The following is a 22322-nucleotide window of genomic DNA, read 5'->3' as shown; positions in this document are numbered from 1 at the left end:
AGGTTTAGATATACATACCTGGATAATTTTTTAACATACAAATTATCGAATAATCGAACAATTTATCTTTATATTGATTAATATTATACGTATAAAATATAATAAATTATAAATACGTTCAATTTAATTTTCAGGTTGAATTAAAATTGATGAAAAAAATAACGTGTCTAAAGTTTTAATAAAAGAATTTACAAAAATAATCATAATTTCGATCGTAATTTTATTGCAGCATTGTAAAAAGAACACATTAAAGATTCACAATAATTAATCACTTGTATTTTATTTTCAACTTATTATCACCATTTTTTCATCTAAACGTATAGAATCAACGAATAATTTTTTGCATATTTGCATCACAGAAAGAACATGAATGCAATTGCATCGTTATTTAACATTTGTAATTTATTTGAAAATGTTACAATTGCTATTGCAAATAGTAGTTTGCAGTACCATAGAAGTGAAATTATATCAAGATATTAATTTGTATAAAAAGAAATGCATTTCCTAACAGATGCAAGGTGGAAGTTTTATTAGAATCGTTTAGTTGACAAGGAAATTTTCTTGTTGCGCATGAATTATTTGGTACTTGAATCCTCATTTGTATCTGTATCGGGTGTTTCTAAAACTTTTGGACCATAAAGAAGAACATACGCGCAATGCCAATCACCACCACCACTGAGTCTCAATACTTCTTCACTGGTTACAGAGCTAACAGTTTCATCGTCACACTTTAACCAAATATCACTTTTTTGACGAACCCAAGCTACATAATGGCCACTACTACTTGACCGTCCTCTATGTGTTAAAACTGCTTGTAATGTGTAATAACCACTGTTGTTTGACCCTAAATCTGTAATAATAATAGCATAAATAAAATTATACTTAGAAAACCAACACATTATTAGATATAATTTGCATAATTAATTCCTAGTTTACATTTGAATCTATTTACCATTTGGAAACCAAAAAGGATGTTGCTTCATTTTCTTATTACTTTCTTTATCTTTGTTATTATCTTTAACATTACGCGATTCTTCTACTAAACTATCTTCGTATTTTTTAAATTTTTCACGCATAGGAGTGAGTTTATTTTGAAGTTCACTACTGCACAATTCAAAAACATCAAATTCAAAAGGAAATTTCACATCTTTTAAAATTTTTGCATTAATTGCTTCTTTCTCTTTGTAGTAAAACCGTACAAATTGGATAGTTAAGTATGCCGGTAATCTACTAATTTTTGACTGTAAAATAAATTATAATTATAATTAATGAAAATAGAATTATTGGTCTAATAAAATTTTTTTTTTAGTCTATACATCAATTTTTACCGTTTTTGTATATACTGCGTCTCTATTTAAGGTCGATGACATTTTTGTAATTTGTTCTTGCATCTTATTTCTAAGTCCAGAATGCATGTATTTAACTTCTGTCGAAATAAAACAACTTAATTGTAAAAATTCTTCTTTTCCTTTAGTAGGTGGTTCATCTTCAGATTCTACACATTTTAATTCTGTATCAAACGTTCCTCCAAAATACTGCTCGATCAATGACCGAGGCTTATAATTCTTTCCATCGTCGTTTGAAGTAGCAGGATTATCCTATAATTGTTTTATACTTGTAAATAATTTACTACATACAAGACGATTTCCTCTAATTTCATTGCCTTAAAGTAAACTATAAATCAAAGGCTTAACATAGACGATAAAAATACTGGAATATTTAATAACCTTTGCAGGTAATTTCTGTTGTAACATTCTAATAAGCTCGGTCCAACATTCGTTAGCATCCTGTTGTTGAAATCCACCGTGTTCAGATTTTTCTGCAAATCTCGGAAATGCCAAATGCATCATTTGTACGAGTACAACAGGTGGCAAAGACGATCCCTTATCCATACTATCGTAAAGATCCCTTAAAGCAGCTGTTATACTTTGCGCTGGTACAAGCGACGAACTACCAGCAGCTGCAAGTCCACCTGAAAAACTCTTTAAAGCGTCTCGCAACTCGGGTACAGTTTTCAAGCATTGTACAGTTGCATTAAGATAACATGTATTTCCTAAATTTGTTAAACCAGCAGGTAAGTCTAAGGCTGTAGCTAATTCAGATTCGTTCATATCTTCTAAAAATAATGGTTTTTCTGTAGGCTCTACCGGCACATCTTCTTCTTTGGAGCCCATCATCAATACAGTGATTCCCTACAACAAAGTCACAATTCATAAAGCATTAATCAACAAAGGTTTAATTATTTTTTTATTTATAAAGTATATTTATTACTAACAGAAATATCAATATTGACAATGTTCATTATTTTCTTACATCTTTTAACTTGACGTTACCCCAATCATCATCCTTTAATGTCATTCCTTTTAACATAACTTTTTGCCTTTCCGGCTGTACTCCTGTCAATGCAAAAAGTTGTGCTTTAAACAACATTGGTCCTTCGTCTGTATTAACTTCTACGCCAGGAAAGAGTTCCTTTCCCCATTTAACTTTAACTGAAAAAAAGTGTTTCAAATGTCAAGTATTGCAAACATTTCGGTACAAAATGGTACAAAAGATTTTAGGTTAAAACTTTTAAAAATTATGAATTTTCGTTGTACATACTCGAGTATTGAGGCATATTATTTCTTTTCTCTTTTCAAATCTATTTACTTTTTGTAAAGTTATACCACTCAATGGACTTGATGTGTATAATATTTATTCACAAATGACTAAAAATGTGCATAAAATGCAGCGTCAGACATCGCATACAACACGTGTACATGGCGCCATCTAATATCAGGGATTCGTACTATTCGGAGTACAGATCCCCTCTCGCCCCCCACGATTTGGTGCAAACGTATAGTATCGCCATCTAAGAACGGGATTCGAACTAAAAATTTCGTGCCAGGATCACAGAATGTGTGAGGAGGTATCCGGAGTACAGCTACCCCCACTCCTTCTACACCTGGTACGCACTACCTTGATTATTCATTAATAACTCATTTCCTGGGATTAAAATCAGGACTTTTAGAATCGAAGAATCTAGTACAAACCCTTGGCAACATTCAAGGATAGTTTTTAGAACCATGCCGTGCCTCGTTAAATAGTTGTTAACGAATATCGGAAGTCGGGACATTTACGGCTGAATCACCGTCTGCTTTAATCGATGAATTATCAACTTTTCAACAATAACACACATATTTGGGCTATCAGAGAACCAAGTAGATATCCTTGGCAATATTCAGGGATCGATTTTTCAACGCTCCGCGCTCTAATTGATTAGTTATTAGCAATAGATCCCTAAGGTGTCGCGTAAAAAGGGTTAGAAACAGTGTGCCGACTTCTGATATTCGTTAATAACTATTTAATAAGGCATGAGATGGTTTTAAAAAGTATCCTTGAATGTTGCCAAGGGCCTACACTATATTTTTCAATTCTAAAAGTTCATAATTTAATCCCAGGAAAGACGTAATTTGTAAATTAACGAGCAGTGATTCAGTTGAAATTAGCGATTTCTATTGTGGCGCCACTAGTGGCGACAACAGCGTACTATGTGTATCTCGTCTTGTAATTAACTACTGCTCGTTAATTTACTAATTACGCCTTTCCTGGGTACAAATTATGAATTTTTAGAATTTAAGAATATAGTATAGACCCTTGGCAACATTCAAGAATAGTTTTTAGAACCATGCCATGCCTCGTTAAATAGTTATTAAGGAATATCGGAAGTCGGCACACTGTTTCTAACTCTTTTTACGCGACACCTTAGGGATCTATCGCTAATAACTAATTAATTAGAGCGTGGAGCGTTGAAAAATCGATCCCTGAATATTGCCAGGGATGTCTACTTGGTTCTCTGATAGCCCAAATATGTGTGTTATTGTTGAAAAGTTGATAATTCATCGATTAAAGCAGACGGTGATACAGCCTTAAATGTTCCGACTTCCGATATTCGTTAATAACTATTTAACGAGGCATGGCATGGTTCTAAAAACTATCCTTGAATGTTGCCAAGGGTCTGTACTAGATTCTTCGATTCTAAAAGTTCTGATTTTAATCCCAGGAAATGAGTTATTAATGAATAATCAAGGTAGTGCGTACCAGGAGTAGGAGGAGTGGGGGTAGCTGTACTCCGGATACCTCCTTACACATTCTGTGATCCTGGCACGAAATTTTTAGTTCGAATCCCGTTCTTAGATGGCGATACTATACGTTTGCACCAAATCGTGGGGGGCGAGAGGGGATCTGTACTCCGGATAGTACGAATCCCTGATATTAGATGGCGATACTATACGTTGGCACCATTTCGTGGGGGGCGAGAGGGGGCCTGTACCCCGTTTACCCCCTCTTACATTCTGTGATCCTGGCACGATTTTAGCATTACGAATCCCTGATATTATATGGCGATACTATACTTTGGCACTTTTTAGCGCATTATTGAAGTAAGAATCGCTTCCAGCACTTATTAATTACATTGAATAATGTATAGGGAAATGGTCGAAGAGCTTAATTAGATATCAATAATATTTGTAGTAGTTACAAAGGATTATAAACATTGGGAAATTAATGGGAAAGATAGAGGAGAATGTAAATAAATGTGGATGTATGTAACTATGATTTTAATCCTTTATTGATATAAACGTTTGAAAGGATATACAAGATTGAACATTTTATATATGTATTTCTACCTGGTTTTTATTTGCAGATGTAATTTGTGTCTATCGAAAGATAGTCTGATACGATTTTACACAATCTTTGTTTAATTGCACTTGGTTGATACGTTGAACGAATAATACTATGTTTATGTACTTCTAAGCATTTGAGATTCTCCGTGTACAGAGTCGTTAAGCACAACCAGTTATTAGTTTTGCGTACAAAGAGTATTTGTTTAAACGTTAAATCGTATCACTACTGAAACAAACAATGAACGCATTACGAATTGTCTCTCGGCATAATGTCCATCGAATAATTCGTCAATTTCATAAATGGTAAGAACTACACCGATAAATACACGTTTCAACGAAACGTGGTTACATATAACCTTACTTTCGTATACTTTCTTCAATTGTACGAATTATCGAAACTAACGATCAATTGTATTTCGATCCAACAATTTAATACTTTACTTATATATTGTTGTTCCACTAACCGAACCATAAATTACGCTAATACAATTAAACGAATCAAGTTTAAATGTGTCGATGTACATATGTATAACTTTGTTATGTTTTAGCACCGTTCGACGGCAAATAGAAGCGGCTGCAGCTGTCGAAGAACCTTCGGTGACCCCTTCGGTCGTAACAAACAAGGAACAGGAAATAAATTCTAAAATAGATCAAATCGCCAATCAGATAATTTCTTTAAATCTTATAGAGGTAGCACAATTAAGCGATTTGTTGAAGAAACGATTAAATTTACCGGACGCGCCTATAATGCCCATGGGTGGTTTTGCTGCTGGGCTCAAGGTTGATGTACGTGCAATTTCCTTGTTTAATAATTATCTTTAAATTAAAAACAAATGTATATGTAATCGTTTTGTTTTAGGAGGAAGAAGCTCAACCGCAAGTGGTACAAACTGCATTTACCGTTAAATTATTAGCTTTCAATGATAAACAGAAAGTTGCCCTAATAAAAGAATTGAAAAATATATTACCAGACTGCAATCTTGTACAGGTGATACATTATTTTTATTATCATTGTGTACAATTTACTTGACGGTATTCAACTATATAACTGTGGTGTTGTTTGTACACTTAGGCCAAAAAATTTGTTGAAAGTGCACCGGTCATTGTCAAGGCAGATCTTCCAAAAGAGGAGGCAGACCAATTGAAAGAAGTTATCGAAAAAGCGGGTGGTTCCGTTGAAATTATATAATTACAAACTAGCAGTTTCAGTACATAATATACATCCGACGAGTCACTTAACCAGGCCAATAGAGTTTTAAAATTTCTAAATTGGTTAGAACTGAAAAATAAAAGCAACATTTTTTGTACAATTTGAAATAGAAGAATTCTCTTCATCGAGTAGAAATAATGCATTGCATTGCAATCCTTTTGTACATCCTTCTTTTTATCGAAATACATTATTACGCCGCTTGTTGTATATTTTTAATTTAAGAAGAAATAGATGATTAAATTTTTTAACAATCTCTATGGGAGATATCTTGTTTGAAATCATCATCGATAAATAAACTTGTAGATCACACGACCGTTTTATTATTCGCATCGCTTTTCCTGAAATCCTTTCTCCATTTTGTCATCAGAAGTTGATCAAAACATAAAATATTTAAATTATATGTACTTGCAAACGTATACTTGACACTTATCTGAATGGTTTTACCAATTACATTTATTAATATAATAAAAATTCTTCGGTAGATCCATTCTCCGGTTAACCTTCGTAAACCTCGACTACATGTTTTTTTCTAGTTTGATAATTATCTCAAATATACGTACTCAAGACTAAAATTTACAAAGTGTACAAATTTAGAAATAGTAGAGTTATCATTAAATAACCAAAGTATCGAATTTGCATTGCGTTTTCATATTTAAATTAAAAATACCGGTACAACGATAAACCTGATTCGGATGCATTGATACGTTTCGTGTTGATCAACCATAGGCTATAGACCGGTGTTGCGATACAGTCATCGATCATATTCTGTCATATCGATAAAATAAGGGCCGTAGCAGTTACATTTACTACCTTTATTATTTATTTTAATTTTGTATTCGTTCCTTTTATAATTAGAGTATATTTCGTGGTAGAGAGGAGATTTTTATTTAAAAAAATGTTTTCTTTTAAGCGGTCTCGATTATAGGGGATTTATCATCATCTAGGGAAAGAGAGGGCGACAGAAGAAATCTTGTTCGGTAACCAACCACGAATGCAACGAACGAACGAACGGGTCACGAAGCTACGAGACAGCGACCAGCTGTGACGGCACTGCGCCACGACGACTACTGCCACGATGGCCGAAGAGACTGACATAAACGATAAAGCGACGATGGAAAGTATAGCGCAAAACATACTCGAGGTTCGTGTCAGCCGTGATCAAGACAGTGCTCGATAACGTAATAGTGCCTTTCGAAGCGTCGAGAGAGTTTTTAGTTCCAGCGATGCGGCATTATCCGGGGCTTTTTCTGTAATTTTGACAGGTCAGTGCCGGAGGTGGGTCTACGTCGAACCAAGTGACCGCGTTGGAGTTTCAAGCCTCGCAGGTGATATCGAGGCTCGAGGAAGCCGTTGAGAGGACAGCCGATGGTGGCGGTACCACCTGGAATAATCCCTCTGGATTTCTCTCGCAATCGAAAACACCCGACGAAATATTAACTTTGATTCAGGTAAATACAACGCTAGCAGAAGCCATTGCTTCATCGCCGTTGGTCATTTCCATGAGTCTCTTCCGTTGATTGGCCCTTCCTTTTCTGTTACACGACGAGCGCTCATCACGTGGTTCTACGATTATCGTGAAATGGTCAATTGCGTTCGCGGGCCTGCGGAATAGCGGCTCTTTTAAAATATTTCAATTTTTATATTCATTTCTGTTGTAATGTTCGCAAACAAATTTAAATGCTTTCAGGAATCAGAAGTTGTTGGCTGATCGCACACAGTTGTGTAATATTATACCAAACTGTTAAGGAGTGATTAATCTGTTTACATTTCAAGTCACAATACCATAATATATATTTAAACGTAAATGATAGTTATAATTGACCGTAGTTTATAGATACCACCATCTGCCTGTAGTCAACAGGTGTATTGTAGTGCAATTTGTTTTCAAAACTATTTATAAAATTACTATTTAGAAAAAATAAGAAAGAAATTCGACCCAAGTTAAAGTAGAGATCGTTTTCCGTTGAATAGAATTTTCGAGGGAATTTATTGTTTACAGGATTTGGTAATTCACGACGACGCCCCGCAAGCAGCGGAGGATGGTTCAACCGAGACAGCAACCAGTCAAGTGACAAGTCTACCAACGTTAACAGAGCCAGCGAAATTAGCGTTAATTACACAAACCATTTCCGCGTACGCGCTCGCACTTCCAAAATCGCATGCCCAGAAATTGGCCGGTCGGTTGGCCGCCGACACCACCAGATGGTTGAGCCATATCTTCCGTTTCGTCGATTGTGCTTCCTCGTTTCACGAGGATCATCTGGAAGGTTTAGTTAGGGTAACCAGACTGGCGCTACACAGAAAATATCCTCGGTACATGGAAGAGGGTTTTACGGCTCTTGCGGCCTCGCCGCCATTAATTTACAGTTCCGTGGCCGCACCTTTAGGTGTGGTTCAACACCTGTGTAGACAGGTACGACACACGCTGCACGCTTGCTCTAACGAGAAATAACTAACGATACATACGTTTGTATTTTGTAGCTTTCTTTGCCGCTTCACTGTGTCAGACCCATTCCTCATAATACAATGTTCGGGTCACGATACAGTATGGACGTTTCGGCTTTGGAGCGACGTTTAGCAGAAGACGTGCAATCGAACAGTGTAACGCCGCTTCTCGTGCTAGCCGAAGCAGGTTCGGTATTAACGGGCCACTGCGACAACATTACCAGGCTTCGTGCAATTTGCGACAAGTACAATGTTTGGCTGCATCTTAGAGGACACTCTTTGGCTGCGTTAGCGTTGAATAATTCGGCGAAAGACTTGGTGCGTTTATGTTACTTTCACGTTTACGTAATTCGTTTCGTTGAAAGTCGAATCTGTACGATAAAATATTGTTGATTTCCAGTCGTTAAAAGTGGCGGACAGCATTACGTTACTTCTCGGAGTTTGGCTAGGTATACCATCCTTGCCAGTAGTTGTATCCTTTTAAATAGATGTCGAAGCGAATATACATAGAAACGTTCGAAACGAAATAAATGGTATATTTGTTCTTAACGTGTAGACGCACAGACATTGTATAGACTAACAGACACGAAAGGTGGTCGACCCACTCCGAGAGACACAACCTTGTCTTTGGTGTCGGGTTTAATGGCAGATTCGTTGTCGAGACGTTTACCGACTTTGCCGTTATGGGCGACGTTGCAAGCGTTAGGTCGAGACGGCGTGCATAATAGGTTGAAAAGATGCTTTTTAGCCGTGGAAGAATTGTATAATAAAATCAAAAAATTTACTTGCATAGGGATTTTGGTAATTCTTAACGAAAATAATATTTTCTTTGATACGCATACACACGTATCGAATAAAATTAATAGATATGTACATATAATTCACTGTTTAGAGCCAACCGCCAGGAGGGGAAATCGGATCCTACACGATAAACGAGCTCTTAACGAACCCGGTTAACAATCCGCAACTCTTCGAAGTAGTGGCCAGCGCGTTAGTGTTTCAATTTCTGCCCGCTGACAGGGATTCCGAAACAACGGAACGCGTCCCCCCCTATTACGACAAACTGAATTCCTGGCTGGGACAAATTCTTCAGAGAGATATCGAGAACGTACAAATAGAGCTGTGCGAGATCGAACACCATGGTGCAGCGATTCGCATTTGCCCCCTTGAAAACTCGGAACCACCTCCTTCGACCGAGGACATAGATAACGTGGTGGCTTGTCTCGAGCAACAAATAGTGAGTTTGTTCAAGTATAACCGACCGGTACGCGTCCGTTCTCTTTATCGCTAATTGTTATCGTCCGTTTAATAGGAAATACTATTGGCGACGGTCGAACGCAAAGAAACGTTCGTAAAATTAGTCTCGGAGAATGATTCGTTGTATTTAGTGGAGATGCCAGGTTGGGCTGGTCTGGGTGGCGTTCGTTATGCTCCTCCTACATGGATCCACGTCATGACGGATCAGGCGATGGAGGAATTGAATAGATTAAATACGCAACTGGTCGAAGCTTTACGAAACACGGACGCGGCGTTCTCTTTGGGCGAAGGAGCCGATGGTTTAGCCTGCGTACGATTTGGAATGGTTACACAAGACACAGGTAACAGTAAATAGTCGATCACTTGTTCATTATTCGCGCGTACTACTTGTTGTGCTCCATGTTCGGATTAACTATGAAATAATTCTCTCGACAGACGTATCCGAACTGTTGTCTTTAGTCTTGCGAGTCGGTCAAGAAGTAGAAGCTAGTTCAAAGTTATTGGACACTATATCAGAGGTGGTAAAAAGAGGTATCGAAGCAGCACAAACAGATTTAGAGAGAGAAAATGCAGAGAAATTATGGCAAGAAGGTATTCTTAGGCACGTGCCTGTGGTTGGAACCTTCGTTAATTGGTGGAGTCCACCTTCGAAGGAAACTGGAGTTCGTGGACGTAGCTTGAATCTTCAAGCTGGTAAATATCGAATTCGCAAACAATACGATGCGCGTCGGTGGGGTTCAGTAATATTTATGGATGCCAAGTACGGACGGGTAGACCGAAACTCGAGTTCGGATAGTCGAGGAACCGACGGGTTTCGATAGAGACCGATAGATCTCGGCCAGCTAGACTGAATTTCGGGCTATCCATCCGTGTGCGTGCACCCGGATCTAACCCACGTTAAACTAATATTACCTAAAAAAATTTCGTCTAAATGCAGGAGTGGTCGAGAGTACAGAGAATATTTACAAGTATCATATGCAACTGCAACCGAATGCTACAGTGATCAATGGATCCGGAGCAAGAACACCACCGCAACCTTTGGTACAAACACCAGTTGGTGCAGGGAGTCAGAGTCATAGTCGCTCCTCGAGTCATTCTAGCCTGCAGAGTGGCAAAAGTATTTCTGCGGTCACAAATACCGTTTCTCACCCACAGGTAAAAGAGGAATCCGGCGAGGTGAAGTCGTAGTGAAGGTCAAATGGCACGGTTGGTTAATAGAAAATCACGCTCAAGTCTGCGGACTTGGCAAAAGAACGATGCTGTAGGTGAAACGGTCGAACGTTTCCCGCAAAAGCTGTTTTTTATGCTCGCAGAGCAAAGCAAAGCAAAGCAAAGCAAAGCATTAGCATCCTAAAGCGTACACCGAAGAGCTTGGTAGCTCGATCCAGGTAAACACGCTGTTTATTATTTGTAAAATCATTATCTTTTTAAGAAAATAGTTTATCTTATCTTTCGGCCACGTTCGATTCACCCACCGTATTCTTTTCTTTTCGCCTGTTTCTTACTTTGGAATTCCAACCTTTTAAGGTCGCGCACGATTCGTTGAATTATGGCTGGTGTACTTATTAGACTGACACAGAAGTAAAATCGTCGCTTATCGCGACGAGTCCGATAAGAATATTAACTGTTATCATTTGCCGAAATATTTTTCGCAGCACAATATTATCAGAGATACATAGGTGTATGTTTTATAAATGATCTTCTCGATACAATATTTGAACGATGTTATTATGTTGACTTTAGCTAGTTGAACGAATAACAATATCCCAACGCAGAGATAAAAGTTCAAGTAAATATAATTAAGTAAGTTTTCAACGATAGAGCTTTGCAGGATACTTTCTGTGTACACATATTGTTCGAAATAAATTTCTCAACAAGATGTCTCTCATATTAACCATTTTTTACTTTGCGACGCTTATCACGATCATCAAAAGCTATACGAGATTTATTAATTTCTTTCCAAGCACAATATATCTATATCTGATAACGACGAGACACGCTAAATCGTGATAGCATCGAGCATTTAACGAAATATCGTAACGCACGTTACAATTTCTTCGTAACAGTTAAGCTTTTTTTAAGGATACAAACGATCCAACGAAACGCATCAAAAAGAGAACGTGTTCCAATGTTCGTAAAGCGACGATTCACCAAAGAGATACACGCAGGAGGAGTGCAGCATATGCGAATCGTTGTTTCGACTAAAACTTTGCTCGCAACAGAGCGCATTTTAATTATAGTTATACGGAAAAGTTTAGTCGAATTGGCGAGGATCCGAATGCCGTGCAACCCCCTTCACCTTTCTTACATTTAAATCCGAACGACTCGAACCGTTCTTGTGTAATAATATGTAACTTGCGACGGAGCCAGAGTTTCGTCGGATTTAAACAAGAAATAAACAAAACGTTCGCATTACTATAGTATTCGGTAAATTGTTGACAGATACACTAAGCGAAAAGAAATTAAACTGTATGTATATTTATGTACCAAATTGTTGTAATAAAGTATTGCAATCGAATAAAATCATTGAAGCGTATACATTATGCTTAGCATTTCATTGATATTTTTGCTTGGTATTTACATGATACTCTTTCATTGATACAAGCGTATTTTTGAATATGTAAAATCGATAGGTAATACTTGTTCCCAATCAAAGTATTATTTACAAAATGAAACCTCTTTCGTACAGTACCGATTTGCACGTTATAGTCGGCGAAGAATTTTTAGCATTTAGAAAGAATGTCCATTTCGGTAGTGGATATAGCTGGCCATTAAAACCAGCGAAATGCGGGCTCAAATTTCTTGTATTATGCGATTAGTATATAGTTTGAGTTATGTATGTATGTAGCATACAACCATATTTGGAAATGCTACGGAGGAACAACAGACTGTTTCGTTTAAAAAAAAGCATGTCCCCGTTTCCGTTAGCCACTCTTAACTAAAATCGATGTATAAAATTATGTATACTGTATAATATCGGGAACTAGCTGTTTAACGTATACGACTGTGGATAGATAGATATTACGTTTTTATTTCTCTGTTCGTAATATTCACGTCATCATTACATTAGGAGGAATTAAGTTTGGAATATGGCAATTAGACGTAATCGTTATGCACAAAAACATTATCGATTAACGAGTGTTCGTTTTGCTCTCTCAACAGCTGCACCCACTTTACAAATACACGCTTCAAGTGCTTTTTCGCGCGTACAAAAACATCATAGAAATCTTAAACTTACATTAAGTCTCGATAGCCTTTGCACACTTTGTAACTAGTCTCTTTCACACGCCAAAAGAGAAGAATGGCACGCAACAAACGCATACATACCTTTTTGAAAATTTCAATGTTTCAAGGCCTAAGGATCGCAGTACATATACACATGGAATTTTTATCGATCGAACGAAACAACTTTTTTCCAAATATACAATTAATAGGTTATGTTAGTTATTTTGTCACCGAGATTTACTTGATAGGATCGTACCGATATAAAATGATTACAGATTCAACGTCACGCAAGTCACGAATGTCTTTTGAATTTTGTCAAGAATAACTAATTAACTAGAAACTATGATATTCATAAACGACCCAAGTGATCGTTCGATTTATTCGGACTTTGATTAATTGTTACTAGAGTCCATCGACAAATAATAATAAATGTAGTGTATTAATATTTGGTATTTATACATATACTACAGTAAGACATACATATATGTGTATTTTGGAATTTTCATGTTAAAATTACTCTTACACCAGGGACATGATCACGAGACATAATGTAATTATTTGTTGGTATCTAGTAAATAAAAGAAAGCTATTTAACTTACTAATAATTTATATTTACAATTTATTCGTGTCGTGTACGAGTATAGAAAGGAACAAAATTGAAACTAATCGTGGAAAATGCTCGATTCGCGAAAGAAAAAAAACCTTACGTTTAAAAGCATAAAATCGAAGGAAATTCTCGATCCGTGAAATCGTATACATATGTACATCTCGCATACACTGTACCGTACTGAACGAACCGATTTCGTTCAGATTCTGGTCAGTTAGGCTTCGAATATACACAAAAATGCTTCGATCTTTCGTGTTCACGGGTTTTCGGTTCATAATTTAAGCATACTCGAAACAAAGTCTTTCAGTTAGAAATGTAATAATTTTGAACTATCGGTCGTGCATTCGTAAGAAACTAGTTTCAAGAAGTTATCCTTCACACTTTGTTGGTGATTATCATCAACATTTTTGATTCATTTTTTTCCCTCTTACCATGTACATTTTTGGTGTTTTTGATTAAAAAATTCCATAGGCCAAGACGACACATCATTAATTCGACCCCCCCCCCCCCCACACACATTCTCTTTTTCTTTTTTTTTTGTCATTCGTTACGCAATCGACACATCGAAATGATGAGAAAATTAAATGCGATTGTATTCGTTGGAAAAAGTTGTTCTCGACTCTATCTTGCACTTCCGTTCGATAATAACAATGGAAATTGACAAATGATTGACCTAACTCAGACCATATAAAACTTTGCCCATTCTATTGCGAGTCAAACCATTAAAAGAATACCGAATTTAAGAAACATGTAGTTCTAACTCGTAACATAAAATAAATAATAAAATTGCAATTATTGTTTGTTATATCTATAATAAATAAACGAGCCACGTCCGAGCCGTAAACTTGATATTGCTCGTATGCGGTTCAGACCAGTGCTTCTCAACCACTCTAAATCACGAGCCAAATACCATAGTACATAGATAAGTACATAGGTATATACCTACTTACCATATAATCGTAACATTTTTAACGTAAACGTTCAGATAGCCCGACGCTATTTTGAGAAAACCTAAAGCCTCATCGATAAATGCTGCGCCCTGAATTCATAAGATGAAAAGCACTGGCCTAAATACTATGTGCTTGTGTGCATACAATCTAACAATATTTTTTCCTCTCCAATCTTCTTCGTTAATTAGATATTTATTTGTTTTTGTTCCTCGAATTTAACGCTCTATTGTACATTAGAAAATAATAATAAACAAGCTTTTCGTAAAAGATGAATTGACGTTCGACTCGCGTGTTTTGAACTGTTTTTTTTCCCCCCATAAACTCTTTTATAAATCCGAAGAATACTGTATTGATCCCGTTTGCGTGTTTTATAGTAGTTTTTAACCACACGTCGAAAGTTGAAGGTTTCGACCATACTGCATCGACTGCGTTTACAGTGTTCCTTCGTACTTGTTTTAAAAAGATATTTTATCAGATTTTTCTTTACATAATTTTTAGTACTCTTGCTTGAAATTGCTACCGCGAGTAAAACTGTGTTTTCCCGCGTACATACACACATATTTCAGTGAGTACATACACCAGTACACGAGTTACACGAGTACATACACATTATTGTAAACAACATGAACAACCTGTAAAAATGGGCTATAAAAGTCCAATATTGAACGATACGGGAATACAAATGCATGTCTACAAACAGCACTAATGCTATCAAACTGTTTAACGATGCTCGTTTCACTCTCGCAAATATACCAAAATAACGAATAGATAAACCGTTATGTTATTAATTTATCTTTTTTGTCAATTGCCATCGATTATTTTATTTAGTATCTAAGAGAGACCGTTTCAAATCTTACATCTTCACGTTATCACTAGCTTGCGACTCGTTCTAAAACTTGAAATTGTAAAACTAATGTAAAAAAATTATCAAGAAATTATATTCTATTTACCGTTTATTGGAAGATTTGCTTTTCTTGAATCTCGTCCAAATTTCAACGACAGACTAAAGACAGAGTACACGATGTTTCGGGCAAACAATTACTAGAATTTGTTAGTTAGGATGTAGGTTACGTTGACCACGTCGTACCAATTAAAGGGTCAAAGGAACACTGAAAAGCGCATCGAGGTCGTCTGTTGGCTATATTTTTCCACGTACTCGACATTTACGAGGTCCCTTAAAATCTAGAAACGACAGGGTATCAGGTTGATTAACAAAGTCCCTTTCTTTAATTCTATCTTCGCCGCTGATAAGTAATTAGCAATAAAATAGCAGTACGATTATCGGAAAAAGAATTTTTCCTATATATTTGAAAAAATTGAGCCGCTTTGGAAAAAATTTGGCAAGAGATCGTTTACGCCTCGTTTACGCTTAGACAAGGTCGAACGTATACGAAAAGAAAAACCTTTGTTTTTAATGACTAGGATGTTTCGCTTCTTCCATAGATTGAAAGAGACAACGACAATATTCAGGTTTGTCTACTTTTATGCGATTTCGTCCGTCGATCTTGACCTTGCAATTAGATTAATCAATTAACGGCTAGAACTAAGTGTGTCGCTATTCTAGATGCACTAAAATCACTCATTTTTTAATAAATATTACAACTATGTACAGCAAATGGAACGTATACGTCTAATCATGCTTCTTCTACCTACACACTGTTCTCCATACTCGTTGCGAAACAGAGAAATATTTTCTCTAAAAACACTGAAACGTCGTTCGTTTTTCGTTTAAAAAAATCATAGTCCTTTTGTTCAGAAACGCACTATTTTCTTGAGGGGGAAAAAAGCAAAAACAAAAATGGTGAAACGAAACGGTAGAAGAGAAAGATATTGTTGTATCTTTGCGAAACTTGTAACACTTAAATTGATAGTTGGATAAATCAGACGCAACGTTCTGCCTCCTTCGCACTTATTATCGCAAAAACGATTCACTTTGCACGCCAATTGCCAACTGCTTCTATTTACACATACGCTGAATAGGATGCGGAATATAAAGCCGTCCGCTGGTTCGTTGCAAATATCTTCATCGAATGGTCGTCGAGTCTTTTACGTGGTTGTAAAGGAAGACTTTTTGCTCCGCACAAAATTCAGTCTCGATTTTCCGTTGCGCGGCTCGCGGTGTTTGATAAAACTCCACTTGACTTTCACGAGAATACCATCGTGGATTTATATACAGCGTTTAAGAGCCGTTTTTAAGGCTTTGCACTTTCACGCGGAACACGCAACATACATTTTGGTTCGCATGTATTATTAGAATTTGCAAAGAAGCAGAGAATATTGGCCGTTCAAAGTCACTCAAGAGAAAAATTTTTACTGTATTTGTTTGCTTTGATCTATCGTTGTGCTCGATAGTCTCAAACAGTACAAATTTCTTCGTTTTTGAAACAGTAAAGACAAGCTAACGTGGCATAAAAGTGGGTATTACGACCAACGAAGATTCATACTAGGAAAAGCGACCATAATCGAACAATATTCTCTGCTCCGAATATAGACAGTCGATGTCTAACGATTCCTATTTCTTCGTTTTATGAAATATTAAATTTCAATTTTCCGTAACAAGTTATCAATGGATTACGATGGTATTCTCATTGATCGTATCCTTCAAGGATTTGGTAAAACTAATTTCATCTTATCGATGTACTCTCGAAGAACATGTAGCGTGTCTCATCGAAAACCCAACACTTAATGTCTGACAGACAATACGGAAAATCTTTCGGACGTTAATTTGAAAGTTTCCAAATGAGTTTCAAAGTTTAGATATTGTTTTACATAAATGCAAACTTGGTTTTTTTTTTTTTATATCTTGTTGCAGACATAGCGTGCTTGTTCGACGATGTTTAGGCCTGTCGTAACGTATTTCCGTATTTTATATATATATATATATAAAAACAAAAGATAATAAATAAGCGTTTCGTTTGTGGTGGATTTTCTTGTACATTCGATATCGACAAGTTAGCCGATCGTAGAACATGTTTTACCCATTATATAAATAACGAAACACCATGGCATACGCAGTATTTGCGTTTTCACCGTGTTTGTACTTGAAACATTTGCTTGCCCGAGTATTGGCATAATTGTTTTCTTCCCTTTTTTTTTTTTTCTTTTTTCCCTTTCTTTTTAGTCCGTAATCGGTACATGTTATTATCGTTACTGTAGTTTCGATCAAGAACTTTCGTAGAAATTCTCGTACGCTCGACGTCACTAAAAATTTTAAATATTAACGCGGATAATTATACATCTATATATCACTCGTTCCGTGTTTCGTGCGGTAACTTCTTACATGTATGTATATACGAAGTACATTTTCTCATAGAGACGCGTAATGTGTGTATACTCAAACGCATAGCACAAACAAATCAATTCTATTCATCATAGATATTCTTCTTGCACGTTGGTGCACGATAAAAATGTATAAAGTATATAAAATTTGTGTCCGTGGTATATCGGTCGAGTTTAGCGTGTTCGCTATGTGCTCGTGTAAACGTCGATTAAAAATTTCACTCTCTATAAACATTCCATCGATAAACGATAGTATCGCTCAATGTGAAAGTAAATGCAAACGAAGGGAATAGATGGGAATGAAATTTGTACGATCAAGTACAAATGTGTTAACAAGCTTAGAAAGATGATGAAAGAGAAAGTTGTAGGCCACGAGAATTAACAATAATCTATTCGAACGGTCGGTTGAAGCTTGAATAGTTAAAACGCAAATGGAGATTGACGAATGTTCAACATTTGTCAAGAGTGGCTCGTAGAGGTTCAAACGTGTTTTTCAGTTATCTTTGTAGGCAATTTAAACGGTAGTTTGTTGCGTATACGGCCTTTGTGCTTTTTTATTTTCGTAATCTTAAAAAATTACGAACTAACAAGCCATAAGTATGACGACGACGACGATTTTTCCTTAATTGTCCACCCTTTCGCGCAGCTCGTTATTAGATTCGCGTGCCACTTAGTCGAGAAGCAACGATCATTTACAGAATATAGGCTAACGTAAAAGGATAATCACTGTACACGATATACAAGTACAAAATCTTGGATATACAATACCTTTCGTCGACGACCGTTTGAACAACGACAAAAGGAAAGGTTGTTCTACCAACTTTGAAAATTCCCACCGAAAATTTTCGTAAAATACCGTTAATCTAAATGTATTATTCGGTTATCGATGCGAATAAATTATCCGCTTTTTAGCGGATTTTCGACGCGAATTTTTACAACGCAACATCGTTCTACTCTCTTTGCGAACTGTTCGAATCCCAGTACATTTCGCCCCCGTTTTTTTCACTCACATTACTCGCGTACCGTCTGCATCGAGTCACTGCTGCTTTTGCTTGCGCGTGTATTTCTTCGAATCTCGAAACGTTGTCGTAGCCATTGTAATTTATCGTTACCCTCATTTTTCAAAAAGCTATTGAGAAACTTTCAAAGTTTCTTCAGCCAACGGCGATTGTGCACTTATCAAACTTGATATACATATTCCGTTTCTTTCTCTGCTATTTTTGGATTACCCTAGACAAAATCCTGGGTACGGATCGCAGGAAGCATATGTAGGTGTAAATTACCTTTTCAATTTCCCTGTTTGTTCGTATAAAAAGTGCGACTTTCCAAATCGTACGTTCAAACGTATATAAATTTTATCTTGTAATAAAACTTTTACCAAACGATAATTGAGCCATTTCGGGTGTTATATATATGTATGTATATGTATATAAAAAAAAATAATAATAATAATAAAAAAAAAAAAGAACAAGTGCATCGTACGCACATCGTTAGATAAATCGTTAAAAAGTGTAAAAGATGTATTTGAAAAAGTAGTTCGACGGTAATGATATTCGCGCGCGTGTCCTACGCGACCCACGAGGTTTTCTATACTTAACCCTTAACGAACGTGTTTTTGACTTTGGTTTGCATTTTGGTATACGGAACGAAATCAATTGGTTGGTCAGTTGCCACGGAAGTGTTATTAGTCGAGTTGGTGAAAGACAGAATTCTAAAGATCTCGCTTTATCTACCTTTGTTAGTTATCGACTAGGTCAGATCTTGTTAATACCTTTTTAATCTAAATAAGTATGTAGACCAGTATTAACGGACTTGTCCGCCGAGAGCTAGGAAAAAAAGCGTCTTTAGCGGCCAACCGATTCTCTCACCATTATTCTCTCGACATTATTTGGATGTGGCGAACGAGCCTTCGTAGGCGTTAAACTATGGAATAAAAATCGAAGAGAAGACGATGATGAAGAATTTAAATCGCGTAAAAAGTTAGGTATTCGCATCGGAACGTGGTACGATCGTAAAGAGTTAACGATAAAAACATGATGGATCTTGGTAGGAATATGGCAGTTTAGAGAGTTGGATTTTCGAATTAGAGTTCAGTGACGGCGTAGAGATTGGGATCGCTACCTTGCACTTGGCTCAACGTAGCCACCGTTGTCTTATTATCCTGCCTCGACTGCGCACGAATGTAAGTGCCGTACATGTTTGGCACAGCGTTGACCTGAGCAGCGCCGTTGAACTGATTTCTTGTGAAATTTCTGTCCAACGTTCGCACTTGATCTTGCATTTGATCCTGGATACGGATGTTTGGTGCCTTGTTACGTACCAACGAACGAAACTGATTCATGTTGGTCTGAGAGCGGGATTCAAACTCCCAAGTCGGCTGACTAGCAGGATTCGGTGGCAACGGACGATTTTGATTCCAAGCCGGTGTCGGACCTCTCTTTAGATTCGCTAGATTCTTTGGATCGAGAGTCTGGGTCTTTCGAGAATCTTGAAAAGTGGCTAAATGAGCGGGTCCGTGAGAATTGTGAGACAGGGTACCGGTGTAAGATGCCACACTTGGTGTCCAAGGTGGTTCTCTACCTGCAATTCAAACACAAGGTTTTTCGATTCACCGAATATGTCTGCATCGATAACTAGATACAGACGGCCGTATACGGAAACTGTAAACGAAGAGCTGGGTCTACATACATATACATATACATATGTACTGTATCGTAGATGCAACGAAACGCCGTGTTGGCCACGTTTAACTTTTATTTCGAAAGTTAAAGCAGATGATCGTTGATCGGTGATTTCCATCGATCGGACGTCGAAACGGTTTCAACGGTTTTCGTTGCATACGCGTTGGTGTATGTGCTATGTAGCCAAGTGTATAATAACAAGTAAAAAAAGTGTAGTAGTTAAATTATCCAAGGAATCATATAGATGTAAAGATAAAAAATGGATTTTTTTTTTTTTATCAAGTCTGATAGTATCTACGAAGCATTTTTTAGCTCCATATTAATTAAATTGTTTGTAGAAACGCAACGTAAAACAGGTTCGTCTAACCGGTGGCTATTCGAGGTAGTATCTTGGAAACAAATTAACCGTAAATTGTTTAACGAAATATTGACATTACCGGGCCCTGCGGGGGCGTGCCCTCAGTAGAAATCACTGGACTCGAGGGTCTTGCACTGTTTGCTCAAAGTCGCGTACTGACCAGGTTGATCTCCGAGTCCAGAACGGTGTTCAGTTCGTCCACCTGTCGACTGCTGATTATGCTGAGACGATTTGTGATCCCCGCCTCCTCCGCTCCCGTTAACACCCCCACCTCTGTAAATAGCAAATCGAAACGAATAAAGTTGCAGCATTATCTTTCTCTCGAACAATTATCCGATATCTAAATTTCTGTATTCCTATCGTAGGGATTCTGGATCATTCGTTCAATCATGAAACAATCTAAAGATGTATATTATAAAGAGAAGAAAGAAAAGGAAAGAAATCAAATACGAACGCTATTAAAGAAACGAAACCACGCACATAAGCGCACTATCGCTAATGATTCCGTATAAACGCGAACGTTTTCATTTGAAACATCGACCACAAAGAGTATCGAAACGCTTAATAGTATCTCGGTAAATATTTAGTAAAGTAGTTTGAATTTCGAAAATGCTGTAAGAACATCGGAACGGAACGTACACGAAACGTTTGTACAGTTATTGTCCCGATATGCGATTAAACGCGTGTAATTTATTTGCCGAGTCGACAGACTTTTATTCGCGACTAAAAAAGGTGATCAATAACTGTACCGTCATGTTACTTGTGTCGTTACCACTCGAGCGTCGTACACAATTAAAGCAGCATTCAGATCCTAATACAGTATCTATTGACATTAACAAATAACACTGTAAACTGTAACTGAACCATTTCAATACATTGATAAAAATGGAAAATCAGCACATCTCATAACGTTGAATAAAAAGTAGATTGTCTATGTACGTCGGTAAGTAAGCTACACCCCCATCTCTAAAAAAGTAACGCCAACCAATAAGAAAAAGTTTCCTTAACAGAATTTTTGATGCAAGTACTATATTTGGAAGCATTTCTCATAACGTCAAACTAATTTATGGATCGCGTGTCCTGAAAGAATTTGCGTCCAATTTCTCGATACCGTTTTAAGTTTTGGTTTCGTTGTCCGTGTCTAAACTATTTCCAGCCATATTTTTCTTGGTACGTCGTAACCGTAGAACGTGAAAAAACATTATCACGAAGGATAATCACCATCTTTCTCCTTTTATTGATAGATCGATGACTCGGAGCAATCACTTGCACGACACATAGAGGCCAATTCTTCCTCTATTTTTAACCCATAAGAATTTTCCAACAGCAGTGTTTCTCTTTTGGAACGGAAGTTACTATGGGTGGGTAACTTACTTATTTCACCGACTCACGTTTTAAGCGAGTAATAAAACGAACGATTTCACGTAACGATAATTCTCTCTCACTCTCTGTCTGTGCGTGTGTGTGTGTTTGTGTGTGTGTATGCTAGCGATTGTGTGCCTTTCCAGGCGTTTTTGGTTCTCGCAGCAAGTCTTCGATACACGTCGGTAAACATGAAATGGGATAATTTTTTGTTTCAATTACTAGCCTTAAAAGTCTCTTAATAAGGCAATAGATATGGAAATATAAAATATAATCCCTTTTCA

The 22322-nt window shown here is 36.9% G+C and overlaps 5 protein-coding genes across 12 annotated transcripts in view; 2 read left to right on the top strand and 3 right to left on the bottom strand.

Moving 5' to 3' along the window:
- Positions 1 to 203: 203 nt before the first annotated feature.
- Usp14 (ubiquitin specific protease 14) lies at positions 204 to 2757 on the bottom strand. The gene is made up of 6 exons (XM_076766029.1): positions 2602 to 2757; positions 2314 to 2492; positions 1728 to 2192; positions 1329 to 1598; positions 953 to 1241; positions 204 to 850 (listed from the first exon to the last, which is right to left on the bottom strand). Exons 1-6 carry the CDS (start codon positions 2615 to 2617, stop codon positions 576 to 578), a joined length of 1494 nt encoding a protein of 497 aa, XP_076622144.1. The 5' UTR covers positions 2618 to 2757; the 3' UTR covers positions 204 to 575.
- Positions 2758 to 4674: 1917 nt separating this feature from the next.
- Mrpl12 (mitochondrial ribosomal protein L12) lies at positions 4675 to 6183 on the top strand. Its single transcript, XM_076766171.1, has 4 exons — positions 4675 to 4967; positions 5213 to 5450; positions 5524 to 5652; positions 5737 to 6183. The coding sequence occupies exons 1-4, from the start codon at positions 4903 to 4905 to the stop codon at positions 5851 to 5853; spliced, it is 549 nt and encodes a 182-aa protein (XP_076622286.1). The 5' UTR covers positions 4675 to 4902; the 3' UTR covers positions 5854 to 6183.
- A 636-nt stretch (positions 6184 to 6819) lies between these two features.
- On the top strand, positions 6820 to 12119 carry LOC143342952 (putative pyridoxal-dependent decarboxylase domain-containing protein 2). Its single transcript, XM_076767307.1, has 10 exons — positions 6820 to 7015; positions 7137 to 7322; positions 7874 to 8287; positions 8356 to 8637; positions 8720 to 8791; positions 8884 to 9120; positions 9212 to 9556; positions 9632 to 9917; positions 10012 to 10269; positions 10514 to 12119. Exons 1-10 carry the CDS (start codon positions 6950 to 6952, stop codon positions 10762 to 10764), a joined length of 2397 nt encoding a protein of 798 aa, XP_076623422.1. The 5' UTR covers positions 6820 to 6949; the 3' UTR covers positions 10765 to 12119.
- Positions 12120 to 17432: 5313 nt separating this feature from the next.
- LOC143342954 (uncharacterized) lies at positions 17433 to 19985 on the bottom strand. The gene has a single exon (XM_076767316.1). The coding sequence runs from the start codon at positions 19976 to 19978 to the stop codon at positions 19721 to 19723; it is 258 nt and encodes an 85-aa protein (XP_076623431.1). The 5' UTR covers positions 19979 to 19985; the 3' UTR covers positions 17433 to 19720.
- Positions 19986 to 20077: 92 nt separating this feature from the next.
- Positions 20078 to 22322, bottom strand: part of Tty (tweety) — a 13969-nt gene continuing 11724 nt past the window's right edge. For all 8 annotated transcript variants that reach the window (XM_076767309.1, XM_076767310.1, XM_076767308.1 and 5 more), the window contains exons 8-9: positions 20756 to 20949; positions 20078 to 20217 (exon numbers count right to left, since the gene is read on the bottom strand). In XM_076767309.1, the coding sequence (XP_076623424.1) occupies positions 20778 to 20949 (172 nt within the window). In that variant the 3' untranslated portion in view covers positions 20078 to 20217; positions 20756 to 20777. The remainder of the gene's footprint in view (positions 20218 to 20755; positions 20950 to 22322) is intronic.

Source organism: Colletes latitarsis, chromosome 6 (genome assembly GCF_051014445.1).
Source record: "Colletes latitarsis isolate SP2378_abdomen chromosome 6, iyColLati1, whole genome shotgun sequence".
Lineage (NCBI taxonomy): Eukaryota > Metazoa > Arthropoda > Insecta > Hymenoptera > Colletidae > Colletes > Colletes latitarsis.
The sequence above is the reverse complement of the archived record's forward strand: the minus strand, read 5'-3'. Positions and strand labels throughout refer to the sequence as shown.

Coding starts and splice junctions, on each gene's coding strand:
- Usp14 (XM_076766029.1), bottom strand. Junction 1,599..1,727: donor AACAGAAATTACCTGCAAAG/GTTATTAAATAT, acceptor AAACAATTATAG/GATAATCCTGCTACTTCAAA. Junction 1,242..1,328: donor ACGCAGTATATACAAAAACG/GTAAAAATTGAT, acceptor TTTATTTTACAG/TCAAAAATTAGTAGATTACC.
- Mrpl12 (XM_076766171.1), top strand. CDS start 4,903: ATGAACGCATTACGAATTGTCTCTCGGCATAATGTCCATCGAATAATT. Junction 4,968..5,212: donor ATTCGTCAATTTCATAAATG/GTAAGAACTACA, acceptor GTTATGTTTTAG/CACCGTTCGACGGCAAATAG. Junction 5,653..5,736: donor CAGACTGCAATCTTGTACAG/GTGATACATTAT, acceptor TTGTACACTTAG/GCCAAAAAATTTGTTGAAAG.
- LOC143342952 (XM_076767307.1), top strand. CDS start 6,950: ATGGCCGAAGAGACTGACATAAACGATAAAGCGACGATGGAAAGTATA. Junction 8,792..8,883: donor TACCATCCTTGCCAGTAGTT/GTATCCTTTTAA, acceptor GTAGACGCACAG/ACATTGTATAGACTAACAGA. Junction 9,557..9,631: donor CTTGTCTCGAGCAACAAATA/GTGAGTTTGTTC, acceptor TCCGTTTAATAG/GAAATACTATTGGCGACGGT.
- LOC143342954 (XM_076767316.1), bottom strand. CDS start 19,978: ATGAATCAGTTTCGTTCGTTGGTACGTAACAAGGCACCAAACATCCGT.